This window comes from Poromitra crassiceps (assembly GCF_964638095.1).
Source record: "Poromitra crassiceps genome assembly, chromosome: 2".
Taxonomy (NCBI): domain Eukaryota; kingdom Metazoa; phylum Chordata; class Actinopteri; order Beryciformes; family Melamphaidae; genus Poromitra; species Poromitra crassiceps.
In genome coordinates, this window is record NC_139624.1 from 95,183,550 (window position 1) to 95,205,609 (window position 22,060).

A 22,060-nucleotide genomic window follows, 5' to 3' on the forward strand; every position below is an offset into this window, starting at 1 on the left:
CGTGACTCGAACTGGTTGACAGTTATATCGTTTTACTGCCATGTAGCCTAACTAACGTTAGCTCAAGCTAACAGCTAGCATTAGCCAGAGTAATATAGAAGAGAGAGTGGCGCCAACGGAAATGCATGACTCACGTAGCCAGGAAGGGGGCTCATGCTATACGTTTGAATGCATAAAATAAATCTGATAATATACAATTTGATTCTTTAAATGTCTACTTACCCTTTCAAAAGTACATCACAAATGGTCCATTCTGCTGCAACTCGACAGCCCTGCTTAATCCTTGCTAAAAAACATGTCCGTTTACGAAATATATGAAATATATGGGTTTTACGTTATGTGAGTCTCTATGTCTGAAAAACAAAACAAAAAAACATTTGAATAATAATAACTACACCAACGTTCTGTACAAAATAGTCTGTCAGCCAGGATGCCAAATTTGGGCCACTGGGGGGGGATTCGTTTTCATAGTGATTTTGGCAGGTATATACACCCCTAAAGTTAGAAAAGATGTGATGGCATTGCTGCGGTGTGGTGTGTTATCACTCAATTTATAGTCTCGCTGGCCAGCCTCCTGTCCCTTCCGTCCGAGGAGTCTGGCGCCACGGAAACAGGCAACAGGGATAAACCCTCCCCTGCTGCTCTAATAGCTGCTCTCCCATTGGAGCGGCTGTTTCGGTGGCAGCCGGATGTCCGTGCCCGGCTTATTACAAACTCTGTCATTGGCTCCGACCATGTCAATCAGAGCGGCTTCCGCTCCCTCCTCACTGTGTGTCGCTGTAAATAGTGCCCTGTCGCCTCAGTGCAAACAACAATGCTAACTAGCTAGCAAGCTAACGGCAGAAACCTACACGCTAGCTCGTTGCTACACGCTGAAAACGGCAAATTGGATTGTTGGAAACTATTTTCCAAGGGCACTGCCGCTAAGCACCGCCCATCGCAATCCCACTATGGAGACCTGCGGCGCCAGACTCCTCGGACGGAAGGGAGAGGAGGCTGGCCAGCGAGACTACGGTACTCAATTTATAACCTCATGTAAAACACGTTTCAAACCTATTAGTCGAGGGACTTAGGGAGATATGACGCTAAGTGTAGGAGCCAAATCAGAGAAGTTACATTTGAATAAAAAAAATTATATTTGTTATAATGATTGTTTTGAATAAGTGATGTCACTTGAGCAGTTGTGATGTCATCAGTGGTGTTATATATACCAGGATGGACCAGCATAGAGTGAGTTTGACTTATCAGACAGCATGCGTCAGTTCGGCAGCACACAGCTTTTTGACCGTGCATGCTCCAACCGTGCTCCAACCGTGCTAATTTAAGGTTAATTGTAGCTTAAAGTCACCTGAATACCTGCCTGCATCTACCTGTCCTGGTCCGGTTCCTGTAACAAAAATGAACAACGAAAATAAACAATGTCAACTGTGTTACTATGGGGTCTGGTCTGAGTCAGTGAGTCACCTTTGGATAAGCTAACAGTCAACCTACGGTTGAAGATGAGTCAAGGCCCTTTCTGCTGGCCACGCTGAGTGAAAAGAACTGGCAATTTAACAACATAAATAAGAACCTGAAATTCTGCTGCTACACTAAGCTTGTGGCAAATCAATTCTAAAAGCACCACATTTGGCCCAGATGTGACCCAGAGCTTGAATGATTAGTGAGAGTGCCCAAGCCAGCCCGAAAAAGCTTTCAGCTAGTAACTTTTGAACCAAATGAGCTAGAAATGCATAAATACCTTTTTCTTCTTCTTCTTTTGTTGTACAATTACAGTAGAAACACATTGATTGTGTGTGGACCCCTAATTTGCATATTTCCAACATGACTCTTTTAGCTAACTTGGTGTCTATTTTATGGTTTCTGAGGGTTAGAAACACATTGGAATACTCAGATTTATGAGAGACTCTATCTAGAGAAGTGGTTCTCAACCTGGGGACCAGAACCCCCGGGGGGGTCGCAAGATTACTCCGGGTGTCAAATGTCCCAAATGTAGTAGCCTAATACACTAATGTAGTAGCCTATATATAAATGATATAAACTCTACACTACAGTATATGAAAATGATAGTGCTCTAGATAAGTGGTTCTCAACCTTTTTGAGGCGCGACCCCCCAAAAGATTAGGCTGGGGTTCACGACCCCCCTCCCGCCACTACGCCCCTCCCAGTGTGGGCGTGCACACATTTTCGCACTGATTTCACTCACTCAAATCTGTTTTATACAGTGCTGCTATCCCCCCAAAATAATATGACCTACAGTAGCGTCCCTCAATCATCAGTTGACGAGACACTAGGTATTGTTTTGCTGTCACTTTAGGGCTTTTCACACTGCATTCTCTTAGCCCAGGGCTAAGAATATGGCTAAGATAGCCTTGGGCTAACTTAGCCCCATTTCACACACACACACACACACACACACACACACGTTAACCCAGGTTAACCTAAACCCAGGGCTACAATTCACACTGCAGATCTACTAGCCCTGGCTAATGTTTACATTCTAGCAACCGTCCAGCCTTCCACTTATAACTTGGCCCCGTTTCACACTGGCAACTTAATTAGCCCTGTGTTTAGACGAAATGTCTGGGTTAATCCAGAGCAGGGCCAGCTATCCACAGGGTTAGCCCACTTTGGAATCTTACAGGATTGTGCAAGTGTGAAAGCTTTCTTAGCCTGGGGCTAACAGTTCCCTTAGCCCCAGACTAAGAGAATCACTTAGATCTGATTGGCTTTTAGAGATAGTGTGTGGCGTGAAGCCACAACTGCAGCCGGGATCCAGCTATTTGCTGGGAACTTTAGTAGGGGGATGCTGGGGCAAAGGTCCCCGGCTGAAATTGAAACTAGGAGTTACATGGTATGCAAATTAGACCACCAAGATGCCCCCGAGGGAGTTTTGATAGAGCAAAAGGTTCAAAACAAAGTGCTCATGCTTGTAGCTTGCTGGTTTTTTCCCCTGATTCCCCCCCATTTTTCTCCCCAATTGTACTTGGCCAATTTTCCCTCTGCTGCCCCTGCTGCTGGGGATCTGGGGAGAGCCGTAGACTAGCACCATGCTTCCTCCAACACATGTGCTTTTGCCAGCCGCTTCTTTTCACCTGACAGTGGGAAGCTTCTCCGGCACGTGGGAGGATCACGCTATTCCCACCAGTTCCCTTCTGCCCTGAACAGGCGCCCTGACCGACCAGAGGAGGTACTAGTGCAGCAACCATGACACATAACCTCAATCCGGCTTCCCCCCCGCAGACACAGCCAATCGTGCCTGCGCCCAACCAAGCCGGAGGTAACATGGGAACGCGAACCTGCGGCCCTCATGTTGGTAGGCAGGGAATCTACTGCTACACTACCCAGATGCCCGAGCTTGCTGTTTTATTTTGAAGGTTGTGCCTGGAAGCTTGCTTGCTTGCTATTTGGTCTGCATTGACACTGGTTTTGGTTCCCAGAGCTGTCTCATATTACCTGGGTATGTCAGTCCTGTCTCTCGTCCATGTAAAGGGCATGCCTAAATACAGCAGGCCAAAATGTTGGAAGCCAGCAGACAGAGCAGAGTCCTGCTGCTAAACGACATGGAGAGACTGGAAAGGACACTTTTCCGCCTTGAGCAAGGTAGGACTACAGATATCCTCCAGATAGGAACCCCCCACTTAAAAACAAAACAAAACAAAACATGCAAAGAAATATATATATATATATATATATATATATATATATATATACATATATATATAACAGCAACAACTCTAGTGCACAGTCACCGACAGTACACTCATACTACACTACTTTTAGCATGATTCTTACAGAGTTCTACACAGTCAAGATACAAACATGGCATGAAGTAGTACAGTCAAGTACAAAAAATAAAATACTACACCACCAGTAGACATTACAGCCGGAGTCCGGAGAAAGCATTATTAAACAAAAGAGGTAAATGGGATTTGGTCTCTCCGTCATTCATGTCCACCTGCATGGCTTTATAATCAACATCAATGTGGTGCTTCTCTTGTATGGAGAAAGACTTACACCAAACTCTATTTATAAATCTCCTGTTTTAGTTATCGTGACATCGTACAACATGACTTACAACCTTTTACCGGTAGTTTGGGTGTAGCCTACTCTTAAATTTGACATAGGCTACATCCAATGATGCACCAATCAGCACTTATTTCAATAATAATTCTCTAAACAGTTCTGTAAATGAGTCTTCTTCCACCAAAATGAACTGTGAAGATTGGTAGGGACTCGGGAGTATGAGACAATTCTAAACATTGAGATTTATGTTACAAATTATGTAGGTAAAGGCTGCATTTAATGCTATATTTGTGAATGGGCTATTTTGTTTATGGGCTGTATTAGCCGGCTTAACAAGAGATTTGTTTAACACCAATAGTTTTGCCTCCTACCAGCATAAGGACAGTGCATGTTCAGGATTTGGCTTGCAAAACTTACACCCCATTTACACCTGGTTTTTAAATGTGACCTGTATCCGGATAAGTTATCTGGATAAGGAAAATGCATGCTAATGCAGAAATTCCTGATGTATGTAGGTAGTCTGGCTCACATTGTGTTCAGATTTTTAACCCCATTTACACCTGGTTTTTAAATGCGTCCATATCCAGATAACTTATCTGGATACAGCTCGCATTTAAAAAACAGGTGTAAATGGGGTGTGACAGTATGCAGTCCACTTTTAGTTTATGCACATAGTGTACCGTACATGCAATACATGTGTAAAGATGTATAGTGGAATAATCTGCCTGTGTCCATGCTTTTGGATCATTCCCTGAAGCTGAAGCATATTTTTAAAATATTAGATGAAACTTAACAATAACTTAAACATTTGGTTTTTGCAGCAACAAATAAATTAGTAATAGAATAATATAAAATGGAAACATAGAAACATATGTGTGGCGGCCTGGGAGAACCCTTCATGTTGCTGCTACTGTACACATTGTTGGTAATGAGCTAAAGAAGGTCGGAAATTAGTTTTGCAGGTATTTTGAGATTTGGTTACTTTCATCTCCGTAGTACATAATGGTGGAAAATTATTTCCATAAATCAAAAGAGAAAGTATTTATAGAGTACTGCAGGGATGATGCATTTTTGTAGGCTTACCCCAGAAGTCCCTGCGCTGCTGGTTCGTAGGGGGAAAAGGCAATGAGATTTATGTGGGGATTTTGGTTAAATGCATGAAATAAGCAAAGTTTGTGTTCAGCAAGATAATCTTCACAAAGTTTATGAAATGGCGAAGTTTGTGTTCAGCATGATAATCTTCACAAATGAGGACCACTTTTGACTTTTTAAGCGTTTTCTGAAAATCGTGTTAAAAAATGCATTTACGCTTCAAAAGTCATAAAAGTGGTCTGTTTGTGAAGATTAACTTGCTGAACACAAACTTCACCGTTTCATACACTTTTGTTAACCACAGACCTTATTTCATGCATTTAACCAAAATCCCCATACTAAAATCCAATTTCTTTTAAACGTATGAACCGGAAGTGCTACTTCCTGACTCATTCCAGCGGCACTCTATTGCTCCTCCCCCACCCCACTCCCCAAGGCTTTGAGCTGCAGTTCCGCCTCGGCCCCACCCTGCAGGGTAAGCCAGTCAGGGTCTACACCAACTACCCCACTGAGGGGCACAGGTTCGATCGGCTCAAGTTCCGCCCTCTGGACTGGGTCAACCTGAGTGGCCGGGAGGATGACTGTGACAAGTATTGCAGACTGGACCTAGTGGTGGCTGGGTCCTACCAGTACTACTTCAGCTGTGGGTAGGTAGCTTCAGAAGGTATCTCTGTGTGTTGGTGTAAAGCCCATGATCAAACATCCAACAACTGCCAAGCAGAGACAAACAAGAATTGAACTTGTGGAATCTGACCAAACATCTCCAAACAAGGACATACAGCCATGGCACACCAAACAAACATCTGTGTTTGTCTGTGTTTGTTGTACAATGTTTGATTGGTGTACCATGGGCTTAACAGCAAAGTTCCAACAACCGGCCGAGAATGGTCCATGGTGATTTGAACCATGGTGACTTCATAGTGTCACTCAGTTTTTGCACATTTTCATGGTGTGAACTTCCTGTTCGAGGCTCATCAAGTGATTGCAATTTGACGGTGTTTACCTAAAAATCTGAATAGGTTACTTTGCAAGTTAATAATACTATATTGTACTAATACTATATAATAAGAGTACCGCAGGAATGACGTATTTTTGTAGGCTTAATCGGAAATCGCCGCCATGTTGGTTCTTCGCGGGGAAAGGCTATGGGATTTTAGAATATATTTATTTCCGTTAAATGCATGAAATAATTGGGGGTACGGTGGTGCAGTGGTAAGCGCTGTCGCCTCACAGCTCGAAGGTCCTGGGTTCGATTCCCACCTGGGATGCTGTGAACGCTGAAGGAATGCGTGCCCGTCCGCATGTCCTCGAGTGCCCACCGCCCGGGTGGGGTCGTCAAAAGGGCCTTTCTGTGTGGAGTTTGCATGTTCTCCCCGTGCCTCCCGGGGGTTTCCTTCATATAGGAACCCCTTCACCAAAACATGCAATATAAAAAAAGAATGCATGAAATAAGGTCTGTGGTTAACACAAGTAGTGTATGCTAGTGAGTAGCAGCTACAGATACATGCATGCATGCATGTGTATCCATACTGTTGTGTCCATTGTTAGCAGTGTCTTCTGTTTGTAACAGGGATGAGGAGAAGGTAGGCAGCGGTTACATCGTGGTGGATCCAGTGCTCAGGGTGGGAGTGAACAACCACGTTCTCCCACTGGACTGCATCACCATCCAGACCTACCTGGCCAAGTGCCTCGGCCCCCTGGACCAATGGCCCGACAGGCTCAGGGTCGCCAAGGAGACCGGTGAGGGCGCCTGCGTCGGGAGTGGATGAGTGAATGAATGGAAGGTTTGAGGTCACCTATCTGCTCTTAGGGAACAGTTTATTTTGAAATGTAGTGTCTGGGCTGTAGTGGTGGCTAAACGCACGTAAAAGCAGTTTAGGTACCTTTTTCAATGTTCTGCAGCATTTAGGCACCTTTTAAGATGGTTTACTCACATTTTTAAATCGTTTATGCACTTATTATTGCACAAGTTTTAAAAAGTTTGAGTAAACTCCGTTGATGCGGAGACCACGCCAAGCACGTCACACACCAAAAGAAAAGAAAAAAGATGACACATGGCACTGACCAGGAGCTCCGCGAACCGTAGCCTACTACTTGTGGTGCGCTCCGCGGGAAAGGTCACGTTGGTGGATTTCTCGAGCTGTGCTTGCCTGCCCAGACAGAGCTCCCCTCAAACAACTTGACGGTGCCATTGTGCCAGCGATGTGCAATGCGCATTTGGAGACGCGCATTTGGAGAACAGCTCATGGTGAGCTGAACATAGGTTGGTTAAAAATGTGTGTCAGGAGTGGGGGAAATCATATAGGCCTACCGTTTTACAACTGAAGAGTGAATCACTGGTGTAAGAGACATGATTGATTTCCCTCTGATCAAGTAAAGTTTGTAACATTAGGTGTGACTTGAATAGTCCAGGTGCTACTGTATAAAGCCAATACGACCATGTTGAAAACTATCTAGAAACATACTGGTGTTTGTTATGCCGAGATCTGTACCCCTGGCCTGCCTGCCGGCAAATTCACAAAATGTTTTATTATTCGCGAAACGCCAGAGGGCGAACTACGGCATGCAGGTGATTTTCTTATTCACGCAATTAAGACAACGTGACAATTTCTGAGCAGAAGAAGACATTCATTCAGAATGGACATTCGTCAGTTTTTCACAAATAACCAGAAAAAACGAAGAATAGAGGTTGCAAATGGTAAATTGCTTGTTAAATCAGTTAGTCAGATTATGCCTGACATTATTGTTGTCGAGTAGCAATGATTGAAGGTTGATGTGCTGAGCTCAATCAAGCTAATGTTATTAATTTGCACTGCTCTGGCTAACGTCATTAGGCATTGATTAACTGAATGCTTTATATGTTGTATAATTTAACTTTTCATACCTGGAGAATTTGCCTGTTATGTGGGGAAGTGCTTAAAAGAAGACCAGTGCATTATGGGAAAGACCATTTAAAAGCATGTGAAGATGTGAACTTGTGATGAAGCACTGTAAAAAAAACAACATGAGCTGTTGTAACAACCTCCACAAGGCTGCAAAATATAATTAGTTATGTATAAAATGTTAAATTCAACGAATGTTCAATAAATACATTTTATATTGATTGTTTAGGCCTAATTATTTGTAAAGTCACAACACATTAGATATGTGTGTAGTTCTTCATAGATTTAGCCTCTTCATTTTGCTCTCAAATGCACCTAGGTTGATGAATTTTACATTAAAATGTACAAAATCTTCTTCCGGGGGAGAATCCCCCCGGACCCGCCTTGAGGGTCCAAGGCCCATCCCATAGCCAGCTACTTTTCCTATCTGGCTGGCTACTCAGAAATGTGGGGAACCCCCTGATATACCTTATAGGGCTATATGATTCAGATTAAGTTGTTCTACTCTCATATTTTGTCTTGTATATCGGTCACAGAAGCTTATAGTTTATCCGCGTTATAACACTGCCGGTGCTGCGAGAGAAAGCTGCCTCAAAAGTATAGTTTACCCACTTTTTTTTTTACCACTACAGCACTCACAGCATTTCCACATCTCAGATCATTTTGGTCATGCAGCGTAAAGAATATTGGTCAAGTTTCCCCCCTGTTGACTTGTTGAATGGATGCTCCATGATCAATAGAGGATATATCTAGGCCTCTCAGGATCACCGTGTTTCAAACCAATTCTGATTAGTTACACTGATTGTCAGAGAACCATTTGATGTCTTAAAGGTATACTATGGAACTTGTTATGGCCCTTCAAGAAGGGAAATGTGCTCTTTTAATTAAGCAATACACGAGAGGGTGTACTTTACCGTGGTTATTGGCACAACGGTGATGCGGCAGGACCGAGGCTTTAGCCGAGGTCCGTACGCATCTTGAGTAGTACACCCTTGAGTGTAATATTGCGATTATACAACAGTTACCAACAAAATATAAGCTATAAACAAAAGGTGTTCATATTTTGGCGCCATTTGCTCTCAAAATAACGAAGTTTTTGCCGAGTGTGTTAGTCCAAGACAAGAAATAGTCCGCGTTGACTCTGCCAGGCTGAGCCAGCCGACTAAATAGGCTACCACACATGTAAACTAACATGTAAAATAATTAACAGATTAGGAACTACCGGTACGTCAGTGAACTTCACATGTAGGCTATTTTGTTTTCTTTTACTTTTTTCTTTTATTTTTTACAATGGCACCAGGTAGGCTATTCCGGGGTTTCAGTTTACTCCCGGTAAAAGAATAAGTGGTGAAACAGCTGTCCATAAAGTCCTCTGCCGTTTAGCAGGTGAGGCTGTAGAGCGGTTTGAGGGGCTGGGCTGCAAAGGCATGACATTTCCACGGCTCTCGCACAATATATTGCTCCACCTTTTGCGATTATCAAGAGAAGGTGCCCAATAGCTCTGTTAAGAAATCTCGGATTTATATCCGCTAACGGACATGATTTCTCTCGCTTCCAGTCCGCCCTCGGCCAGCTTCTGGATGGTAGTGCTCCTCCTGATGCTATGATTCGTGTAAATCACTGATGTGCCTGCTTCTTAACCTCCCCTAACTTGTTTCCTCTCTTTAGATGGAGGTAAAAAGCTTTAGCGTCCTTGGAGATTTTAGATAGATAATTTTCAAATGACGAAACTGGACAAGATGTACTCCCCGGGTCTTCAAACATACCGGTAGCCCCTCTTCTGCTTTGACGATCCCGTTCTTGGTGGCTTTTGCTGTTGCTGTTATCTGCTGAGATGAAAGAGGGTTGAGAGGTGGGCCATAGCGTACTCTGTCGATGATTTGATTTGACAGTTCTGGGTACTGGGGTTGGCGTTGGCCAATCCTGGCGTGTTCCGCCCCCAAATCAAGTGTGTGCTGGCGCTAAGCGAGTGGGTTCTGGTACAACCAGGCTCTCTGAGGCGAGCCACCTACGTTAACTTGGAATGCGAGTTTAACGAACCAGTTACATGTTGTGTGCATTCTACATCAAATTAAGACATTACTCTTTGTTTTATTTTGTGTGTTACATACTTATTGGCCAAGTTATTAGTTAGTTTATGGGCTCGAAATTCTGTGGGGTTACAGGCAATATAGGCGGCCATGTTGCCTGCAGAATTTGGGCCGCTGCTGTTCTCTGCTGAACAGACCGGGTGATATTTTAGTGACGAGGGCGTTCTCAAATTAACGATTTGAGAACGGCTAGGTGTGCGGTTATGCTCATTTGAGAACGGTCCTTGACCAATCAGATTGCTTGGTCGGAACTACATATTGTATAATTATTATTATTGCACCATAACTCAAAACAAGCCCGTTTTGCTCCAATGTTTATGTATACAAATGTAAACAAACCATTTATGGCTTACAAGTACATCTGAAACTCATTTTTAGATCTTGCAAACTGATATTCCTTGTATCAAGAGCTCTGTCAGAGCTGAAAGATACTTTAAAATCTAAAGGAAGAAAAAATACGATTACGTTTGAAGGGCCCTAAAAAGTTGCATAGTATACCTTTAAAATATTTTAATGCACTACATTTCTTTCCAGGGTAGTTTTTGTAGAAATATTGGTCATAAATCGAGTTTGAATTAGGATTGCATGTGATTACACTCACTTTAATTAACATCTCCCCTAATCTGGGCCTGCTTACTGACCAGATGCTGACAAAGAGAATGAGTTACTGTCACTGCCAGTGGTCTAATGAAGTAATAATACTTAAAGACCCCCTAAAGTCATTTCAATCATGAGAGACTTGTAAGACATTTTAACAATCTTTATTGAATCAGAATAGACAGGGGGGGATTTTCTATCTCATACAGCACTGACGCCCCCCTCTCTCATAGCAAGAGGAGCGTCACATCATGGAGTCATACGCCATACTCAAACTGTCTATTCTGATTCAATAAAGATTGTTAAAATGTCTTACAAGTCTCTCATGAATGAAGTGTAGTCTTAGACTGAATTTCAATCATGGAAGACCAAAAGGCATAGGTAGACACCCCATGCTGTCATACCCCTCAGCCCAAATGACATCACTAAATGACGTCACCATCTCCGACGTCACCTTCTCTATGACGTCAGTTGCCCAAATGACATCAGTTATGACATCATAAATGCCCTACTCCCAAATGACATCAGTTATGACATCATAAATGACATCAGTTATGACATCATAAATGCCCTTCTCCTGGTACTATATAAAGCCCCATCACCACAGCTTAAATCACACTTGTGCAGTCATCACTCACCTCGTGCCAGCATCCCGCATTCATCCAGCATCTCCAGAGTAAAAGCTTCACCCCGCCACCTCCCCAGATCACCACCAATGTCATGACTCCTGTTGGAAACAAATCCCCTTAGGGGGGATTTTCTCATAGCAAGAGATGCTATGAGAGAGGGGGGCGTCAGTGCTGTATGAGATAGAAAATCCCCCCTAAGGGGATTTGTTTCCAACAGGAGTCATGACATTGGTGGTGATCTGGGGAGGTGGTGGGGTGAAGCTTTTGCTCTGGAGATGCTGGATGAATGCAGGATGCTGGCATGAGGTGAGTGATGACTGCACAAGTGTGATTTAAGCTGTGGTGATGGGGCTTTATATAGTACCAGGAGAAGGGCATTTATGATGTCATAACTGATGTCATTTGAGAGAAGGGCACTTATGATGTCATAACTGATGTCATTTGGGCAACTGACGTCACCCTGCAAAGGTGATGTCATAGAGAAGGTGACGTCGGAGATGGTGACGTCATTTAGTGATGTCATTTGGGCTGAGGGGTATGACAGCATGGGGTGTCTACCTATGCCTTTTGGTCTTCCATGATTGAAATTCAGTCTAAGACTACACGTGTAACGAAGTAATAATACTTAAAGACCCCCTAAACTCATGTGTAACGAAGTAATAATACTTAAAGACCCCCTAAAGCCATGTGTAACTAAGTAATAATATAAAGTCATGTTTCAAAATGTATATAAAATACTCTCGTTTGAATAATAATTTGTGTCTGATGGTTTTGCCCACAAAAAAGGTTGCATTATCTTGTTAAAATCCTTAAAGTCGAGCTGAACCCAAAAATGACTTTTCTTTTCTTTTAGTTCAAATACCTGGGTATGCAGTGCACCTATTTAATAATGTATGCAAAAAAAATCACAAAAATCTAATTCCTTTAGTTTTTCACACTTTTTCACATCAAAAGTTCATTTTTCAAGAATTCATTGATAACAGTAATCTACAGTTTGCTGACGTCACCTAGTACTATCAAATTTCTACCCCATTTCAACCAATCATATCACAACATGCAGCTGTCAATCAAATCTTCATTTCAGGATAATTTCCTCTTCCAAATGAAGTAGAAAATGGCGCCTGTCATCTGGCAGAATTCCTATCCCATAAACTAACTACTAACCTGGCCAATTGTATGAAACATGAACAAAAAACAAAAACTATAATCTCTAAGAATGCAAAGAAATGTAACTGGCTCGTTAAAACACGCATTCCAGGAATATCGTATTTACAGAAATAGCGGAAAAGGCGAGCGCTTGAGAGCGTGGTTGTCAGGGGTTGCCCTTCGGAGATTTCAGGCGGGCGGGCAGCACGCATGCATCGGATTGTCCGCTCGCTCCGCACGAAGCAGGTGGCTGCCTGGTACTCCGCGGATCCCACTCGCGTGGCACGACAACACGCTGAATACCACTCGATTTGGGGGTGGAACACGCCATGATTGACCAATGCCAAAGCCAGTCGACAGAATTGTCAAATCAAATCATCGACACCGTATATGGTCCGCCTATCAATTTGTTTTCAGTCTCCAACGCTCGCGCTAGTGCATTCCGTTCCGGTTCACCTCGACTTTAAGATGACTTCCCCTCCTTCGCCCTCATTTAACAATCAAAGCAACCAACAGGGTTATCTAGAACCTAACTAGCCAATCACAGCATACAACACGGGCTTTCAACACATTCTCACTCCCAACCTGTGTCGTGTTTGTCCATTGTCTGTTGCACTTACGTCGTCCCCGCCCCTTTAGTGTTTCTTTTTGTACAGCGTCTTTGAGTCCTTGAAAAGCGCTATAGAAAACACATGTTTATTATTATTATAACTAGTGACAAAGTGATGACAAGGGTTCCTGACCGATCTGCAGTATGACAAGTTGGGAGTGAGAATATGTTGGGGCTTTGACTGCTGAATACTGGACAGGGATTCACTCCAGTATTTGTGATGTCATGAATCATGCTCATTGAAACCCGCCTTTTCAGAGCATAGAGAAACATTCCACTTTCAGAAGACAATTGTGGAAACAGCCTTCTAGTGTCAAACTCTGCACAGACATCATTCTGCACAGTGAAGCTCAAACATCCAACTAAAGTAACAAGATGAAAAACTGATTTTTGACGTTAGGGGGTCTTTAAAAATGTCTTCAACTTGACTTGTGAAAACCTCATGGTATGCCTCTGTTGTCTTTCTAGGCTACAACATGATCCACTTGACCCCACTGCAGAAGCTTGGCTCATCTGGATCCTGCTACTCCCTAGCCGACCAGCTGGAGCTGAACCCTGCTTTCTCCCCTGAGGGGAAGCACTGTACCTGGATGGACATCGGTAACCTGGTGGAGAGGCTGAGGAAAGACTGGAACATGGTCTGCATCACTGATGTAGTCTACAACCAAACAGGTAGCGACAGAGATCCTGGTGTTTCCCATTCACATAGACCTTATTGTAGCAGGCCACTTCCAAATCAGACAATATGAGTAGATAAACTAAACTGCTACAAATTAAAAGTGAAATTGCATTGCATGAGCATTCTGGGGATTGTTGAAGCATGATGATATAAACCAATATCCACACACGGATCATAAAAATTAACATTCTGATTAACAGCGGATGGGTTGCTGGGTTAATGTATCATTAATGAAGAAAATGTATATTAATTACATTTTCTAGTCTATGAACATATTTAAGCTTCATTCTTTGTCAGACACTTTATTAGCCGACTATCTTCGGACCAAGCAAGGACCAAGGATTCAAGAAATGCGATAAACGGAGATGGGATGCCTATGATGCCTCGAATTCCTTCGTTCTCGGCTGATGGCGCAGAATGAAGACTGCAACTAGGCCAATCCAGTCATGATCTAAGTAACAAGCATGTTTTTAGGCTATATGAGGACGAGTCAAGTGCTGACATGTAATCTGCAACAGCTGCCAAGTTTAGCTGCACTACAGTGATCCCACGCCAGCAGAAACAGTAAGTCTGCCTCCCCAATGCGAGACTGTAGCTGCTTGACAGTTTAGTAGCTTGACATCTTAGTTAAAATTGGCTAAGTGGGTTCCGGGTTCCGGTGTCAGTCACGATTTGCCATGGAAGTGATGTCACTCGGGCTGTGTGTGTGTGTGTGTGTGTGTGTGTGTGTGTGTGTGTGTGTGTGTGTGTGTGTGTGTGTGTGTGTGTGTGTGTGTGTGTGTGCGCGTGCGTGCGTGCGTGCGTGCGTGTGTGTGTGTTGAATACATGCAATTGCCCAACTGTGATGTTATTCGAGCAACTGTGTCTTCTTCTTTATATAAAATTGAGTAAGTGGGTTCCGCTGTCTGTCTGTCTGTCTGTCACGACTGACCAGCTCAGTGGCCTTGTGGTCTGAGTGTCCGCCCTGAGACTGGGGGGTCGTGAGTTCGATCCCCGGCCGAGTCATACCAAAGACTATAAAAATGGGACCCATTTGCCTCCCTGCTTGGCACTCAGCATCAAAGGGTTGGAATTGGGGGGTTAGATCACCATATCATTCCCGCACGCTGCCGCTCACCGCTCCCCCAGGGGATGGGTCAAATGCGGAGAACAAATTTCACACATTGTGTGACAATCAGTGGGACTTTACCTTTACCTTTGTGACAGACTCGGGCAGTTGTGCTTGTGTTGAATGCATTTGCAATTGCTCAACTGTGATGTCACTCAAGCAGTTGTGTTGTCATCAGTGATGTCATGTCAACTGTGATCTTCTAATATAAAATTGAGTAAGTGGGTTCCGAGTCCTGTCAGTCACGATGTTCCTGATCCTGTCAGTCACGATTTGTGACGGAAGTGATGTCTAAACACCACAGAAGAAGAAGAAGAAGACGTTGGAGGGTTCCTCACAGAAGGCCGTCGAGCAGTATTCGAGCGGGAGCCGTCAACAGCGAGGGAGGTCGACGGACGGCACGAGGGCTGGAGGTAGTGCTGCACGATTTGGGGGAAAGGTGCGATTAGCGATTATGGTGGACAATATTGCGATTTGCGATTGTGATTGCGATATAATAAACAAATGGTATCTAGGGATATGCCGGCATGAGTTTTTGATGGTATGATAACCTTGGACAAAAATACCACGGTTTCACGTATCAGACTAAAATACATGAAATATATTACAATTTAAAATATATTAAAACTAAATAAATAAAACAATTTTAAATAAAATTATCTTTACAAAAAAATAAAACATTTTGAGACATTTGCCTGTCCCAAACATGTAAAAAAAAGAAACTCCAGAAAAATAGAAACTGCACTGTGTTACAGCACATAGAAGATGGCTCAGACATGCAAAGTTAGTTACATGTCTGTCCAGTAATACAATGATACACCCCGTTTATTTCTTTTGTAGTGACAGATGGCCTTAAATGCCACACTCACGTGACACTTCTTGAGAGAGAGGTGAGGTAACGTGCATCTGCAGACTTTATCGTCATGTGACAGGCTAGTTAGCCTGGAGGTGCTGCTGCGCTGCTGGCAGCTGTGACAGTGTTTTGCTGCTATAATCTCGCTATATTCTTCATCACAGCGGGTCATTACCCACTGTGCACTTTTGCAGTTATGTAATCACACGTGCTGACATCGCGATTGCGATTAGATTAATCGTGCAGCACTAGTGGGAGGTCCATCCAGGTACATTGAGGAGGGAGCGGACCCCCGAGTCTGGAATTTGTGTAATATTCTGTGAGAGGCAGCAATGTGCCGCAAGGCATCCAGTCTGCCGGAAAGCCATTAGAAGAAGAAGAAGTAGGGAGAAGAGGGCAAGAGCTTTTGGGGATCTGGTGTGGAAAACTAGGAATGGGAAAATTAAGGATGCCGGTCGAGTAGGGAAACAGTGGATGGATAAATCCAGAAGGAGGCGGTAATGCAACATAAAGGATGGCAACTGCCATAAAATACCCCAGAAGAAGAAGAAGAAGAAGAAGAAGAAGAAGAAGAAGAAGAAGAAGAAGAAGAAGAAGAAGAAGAAGAAGAAGAAGAAGAAGAAGAAGAAGAAGAAGAAGAAGAAGAAGAAGAAGAAGAAGAAGAAGAAGAAGAAGAAGAAGAAGAAGAAGAAGAAGAAGAAGAAGAAGAAGAAGAAGAAGAAGAAGAAGAAGAAGAAGAAGAAGAAGAAGAAGAAGAAGAAGAAGAAGAAGAAGAAGAAGAAGAAGAAGAAGAAGAAGAAGAAGAAATTTCCATCTGGGAGGGAAATGGATGGAAACCCAGAAGGAGGCAGTAATGCAACATAAAGGATGCCAACTTGCCATAAAACACCACAGAAGAAGAGGACAAGGGTGAGTTAAGGGGAAAAGGTAGTTTCTCCAGAGTCTCCAGCCTAGAAATCAAGATGGGTCCTGTTATCTGCGTGTCTGGGCGGTGTCAGTCACAATTTGTGACGGAAGTGATGTAACTCGGGCAGACGTGTGTGTGTGTGTTGAATGCATTAGTTGTGGAACTGTGATGTTACTCGAGCTGTGATCTTATCTTAGTCACAATTTGTGATGGAAGTGATGTCACTCTGGCAGTGTGTGTGTGTGTGTGTGTGTGTGTGTGTGTGTGTGTGTGTGTGTTGAATGCATTTGCAATCTGTCAACTGTGATCTCACTTGAGCAACTGTGATCTTATCTTGCAGTTGTGGTGTCATCAGTGATGTCACTCGAGCAACTGTGATATTTTCTTAGTATAGTAGTAGTTATTAAAATTGGATAAGTGGGCGGTGTCTGCCTGTGGTGGTGTAAGTCACTGTCAGACCTTAATGCCTCCTTGGCCATTCTCTCTATACCGTCTTGGGATTATCTATACATTTTTTATCATGTGTCCCATGTTACTCGTCCGTACGTCAGAAGGATTGCACTGAGGTGCCTCTGTGGCCAGCAAGGATGGTGGTATGCCTTATAGCAGGATTATTCAACTGGCGCAAGTCAGACCGACCCGCAGATGAGTTCTATATTTTTTTTTTTTTACAATTAAACCTCATTTACTTATTACACCCGACTGGTTGTTTTTCAGATGTGATCTAGCTAAAGTGAACTAAACAAGTCAGATCCACTATAAATGTTTTTCAGGAGATGCTGTGATGTAGCCACAAGAAAGGTGCAATATTAATGTTTTTCAGGAGTTGGCGCTGTGATGTTGCTAATCAAGAAAGATGCATTATAAATGGTTTTTCAGGAGATGTGTTATGTTGCTAGCTAGGTTCTAAACAAGAAATATGGTTAAAATGTTTACAGTAGTTTTCCTTTCTTGCTGCAGTACAATGTTGTGGATGCAGTCTCTGCACACCCAAGTGTCTGACAGGTGCGTCGGATGAAAATACCTTCATCAAGTGTTGATGAAGGTCTAATCGACCAAAACGTTTGTTCGTCCAGAAATAAAAAATATTTCTCCAGAGAAGGGAGACGGTGTGCGGGATTTTTCTGTTCTACTGCAGTAGAATGTTACAATGCTGTGAGACGTAGCTAAACACAAAATATGCAATATTAATAGTTTTTCATGAGATACTCAGTATTTAATACGGTGCTAGGTTCTAAACAAGAAAGAATGTTTACAGTTGTTTTCCTTTCCTGATGCACTATAAATGTTTACAATGCCGTGGTGTAGCTAAGAGAGGTCAGAATTGACCAAATTATATTTCAAATGGCTGGCATATGTTGTAGAATACTTGTTTCAAATGTGTATACTTTTGGGGCTTTAACACAGCTTTTGTTGCACAGAAATTAAGCACTTTTAAATGAAAATTAAGCTACTTTTGCAATGTAGTGAAATGCAAGTTTTGGAAATTGTGGTGGCGCGTTGTGTCAAGTGTACATATAATGGGATTAATAGCTCGGGGAACAGTCCGGCCCCCGGCCCCTTAGGTTTCTGACAATGTGGCCCCCTGAACAATTTAGTTGAATAGCCCTGCCTTATAGCATATGGTGAGAATCTGAGTTCGAAATGAAGTAAAACGTTAGCGTTATCCTATAACCCAGGTTTTACGAATGACAATGAGGATTCTCACCCCTCAGCCTTGCTGTCTATTGCATTCGCATTGTGACGGGCTGACTACGCTTAAGAGTAGGTCCGTCGCACGGCACTATATAGTGGCACGTCACATAGTGAGGGAGGGTGGAGCGCCAATCACCTGCCAGGGTGGCCAAGATGGACTTGGTTGGTTCAAAACTATTAAAAAAAGAGAAAAGCATTCAGATTGGTGCTGCTCTGAGCAGCTTATAAGCATGGGCCCAGTTGTTCAAAAGTAATCCGATCGGATTTCGGATAACGTTTTGGATCAAATCTTGAAAATGGGTTGTTCAAAAGAAAAAAAGGATTATGAAATCGGATTGGATTACGTAATCCAATCTTGGTTTTTATCCGGATCAAACCTTCAGTATGCGTTGTTCAAAACCTTTTAGTAGGATTGGGATAATTTTGATCCAAAAAAATCAGGATTAAACTGATCCCAGCAAAAGGGTGGATTCAGGGTGGATTTCAGTCACAAAATCTAATGAAACTTTAAATTTGGTTAAATAATTCAAAATTTGGATACAGTATATATATTTATTTATAAGATTTTCACTTAATTTGTTCATCCGTTAGGGTACAGTGATTAAGTATACAGTAGACATAGGCTACGTATTCAGCCTTTCAGTACAGCAAAATAAAAAAGATTTTGGCCTCATAATCCCCCAAACAGCTGTCAATATTGAACACAAATAATATATTTAATTCTAACTGTCACTTAATCACACTGACACGCAGTGGCGTGTCCAGACTTTTTTTTACCAGGGTGGCACAGACTTATGAAGGGGTGGCCACGGCGCCGCCCGCAAGGGCCGTGCCGAAGAAAATTTGACGTTTTTTGGACTTTTAGCCAAAAAAACACACGCACTCGCTCGCACTGTGCACGCACACGGCACACGTCAGAGTAGCGTTAATTTACCATGTTCGTCCCAACTAGACTACATATATCTTATTAGTAACATTACAGTGTCTTACGTTCCTGTGTTTAAAGCATAATTTAAGAGAAATAGACCCATCAATCACACAGAGTAGCACCATACAAATAAAATGTAATATAAAGCTTCCCAGTTCTACACACATAATTGACTAGTTTCAACTTTAGTTGCAATGTCTGGCAATTAACCACAATTCCATTGACATCAAGGCAATATCAAGATAACTGTTTAGGTTACTAAAGATAAATCTGGAACTATTAGGATTTTACAGTATATACATACGCACACATACAGCTGGGGGCTCCTGCTGTACATCCCTGCTGTCAAGCTGCTGGCTTGACTCATCTGACTGACAAGGAGGAGAGCTTGTTGCTGCTCTCTCCTGGAGCTCTGACTGTAACTGACTGGTAGCAGTGCTGCTGGCTGCTCTGTCCTGCTGTGCAGTTTTTAATTTCTTTGTTTTGATGGAGAAGAAATCCTCAATGTTCTTATTTCTTTTCATACTGTAATAGTCACATGAATACATACTGTATGTCACTTTATATCTCTTGCACAATAGATTTCCTTGTGCATGCATTTGACATGCTCACATCAGGCCTACAAAGTTACACAAGACAGATTTACATAGCTAGCATTAGCATTGACAACCAAACAATGACTGACGACAGGTTTGCTCATGTTAGCAACTAGCAAGCTGAGATGAAAACACACCTGCTGCACCACATTATCACGTAGCCTAGCACACAGGTTTATTGTCCGTTTACCCTGTTAGTAGCAGGCTTAGTTTTAAAGACAGGGTGAAGTTTCAAGTCTACGGTAACATGTCATGATATTTTTTTTAGCAAGGGTGCTTAATTTCAAAGTGAAAATCTCCGTGTTTGTTGGCAGGTAATGTATGTTGTCTTTCTTTAAACCACTGGCACAGTAGCTATGTCATGTGTATCAAAGAGTCTACTCACGCATGCCACAATAAATAAATAGCATATAGAACACACCTGTAGCCGCCAGGAATCAGACAGAGGACGCTTCACTTCGTCACACACACACACACGACGTTGGTCAAAGAACTTTTATGGAAAGAAATGACAGCTCCATATTGCCCCATTGCAACATCAGCGCCCAGCAGCCTCCGCCATTTTTTTTTTTTTGGAAGCGTGACAGCGCCAAAAGAACCTTGCACAGGCTCGCAGTGGTCAGCTGTGGTAGCGCTGGCCCCTATAATCAGCCTCTCTAAACAGTAACTCAACGGGAGAACACTCTAAACTTCGGGGATTCACATCTTTTCCGGGCGTACTGCAAATCTTGATTGAAGTGGTGTAGTGCAGGGATGTAAAACAACAACCATATTGTGGAAACTAAGCAAAATTTTTCATTTTCTTTGTTTAGTTTTTTCAAGATAAATACCTAATGAAAAGGACCCGAGGTTCAACTCCCGTTGAGTTACTGTTTAGAGAGGCTGATTATAGGGGCCAGCGCTACCGCAGCTGACCACTGCGAGGCGCATTCTGTTTCCAAAAATGGCCGGAGTGTCGTCTCTTTCCTTCCACGCTCTTTGCGTTGGTTCTTCTTCTTCTTCTTCTTCTTTTTGATTTCCGGCAGTGTGGACGCTACTAGGCGTATTACTGCCCTCCGCAGGTCAAACTAATTCAATCACACTTCATATTCTCTGATACAGTCCTGATTCATGCAGAAACTGCAACACTGCTTTCTTCTGTGTTTATTGGCATGTATCCACCCATAGTGCTCCCATTCACTATATATATGTCCATTCTACGACTCAGTCGGCGGGAACTCATCCCTCAGCGCCTTCTCGATCTCCTCTCCGGAAATGTCAACAACATTCAAGAACCTTCTAGCTGCATCCATCATCATCTTAATCTTTTCCTTTTTTCCCTTGATCTGCTCTGTACAATTAATCACCATGGCCATAAATGTCAAAAATCCTTTTTTGTCCACACAAATGTTTTGTTCAACTCCCTTCTGTTTCTTCTCTGGTTCCTTTTCAATTTCTTCCATTGTATCGCTCTCATTCTCCACTCTTTTAACAGCTTCAGCATATGTCATACCCTTCTCTTTTACCCTAATCTGATTCACTTTCACCTCATTTACTCTCCTTGGGCCACAACGTTGGTTTAGCGTTAAGTTGTTTGCTGCTCAGCTGCGCCAAATCCTCAAATCAAGATCTTCTTCTCTGGGGCTTTCGGCAGGGTAGACACTACTATGGCTCATTACTGCCTCTCAGGTTTAAGACTGGATTGCGCCTATACACGGAAGCTTGGTTTACTGACTGTGCAGAGAGCCAATCATATGGGGTGGCACCTGGGGTGGCCAATCAGATTCTAGGGGTGGCCCATGCCACCCCAGGCTACTCCCTAGACACGCCACTGCTGACACGATCATTAGTCATTAACCAATTAAAAATAGTGTATAATTGCATCCCTTATTGCACATCCAGTCGGAGGTTGGTCAGGGTCTCCAACGGGCTCACGTGCATCACGAATGTCATCACAGAGAGGGACATTGCGCCTGGTCCCATTTCGAGCACTGGTTATCCGGATTTGGTAATCCTGAAAAGTTTGTATCCGGATCAGAGTAATCCAATCCGATGTTGCTTTGAAAAACCATCACAAAAATAAAATGGATTACGTAATCCTGGATAGCAAAAAATAGGATTTCCAAATCCGAATCAGTTTTATCCGGATTAAACCTTTTGAACAACTGGGCCGGTGAAAATCCTTGTTCTCATTCGTAAAACCTGAGTTGAATGTCTTGTTTTATGGAGGAGGATGCAGGCTGCAT

The 22,060-nt window shown here is 42.9% G+C and overlaps 1 protein-coding gene across 1 annotated transcript in view; it reads left to right on the forward strand.

The window, feature by feature from the left end:
• Positions 1–3,530: 3,530 nt before the first annotated feature.
• The window catches only part of LOC310770810 (glycogen debranching enzyme-like), a gene marked incomplete at its 3' end in the record, with an annotated part of 125,254 nt that continues 106,724 nt past the window's right edge, over positions 3,531–22,060 (forward strand). The window contains exons 1-4 of the mRNA XM_083631854.1: positions 3,531–3,600; positions 5,552–5,762; positions 6,686–6,855; positions 13,538–13,741. Coding sequence (XP_083487980.1) covers positions 3,561–3,600; positions 5,552–5,762; positions 6,686–6,855; positions 13,538–13,741 — 625 coding nt within the window. The 5' untranslated portion in view covers positions 3,531–3,560. The remainder of the gene's footprint in view (positions 3,601–5,551; positions 5,763–6,685; positions 6,856–13,537; positions 13,742–22,060) is intronic.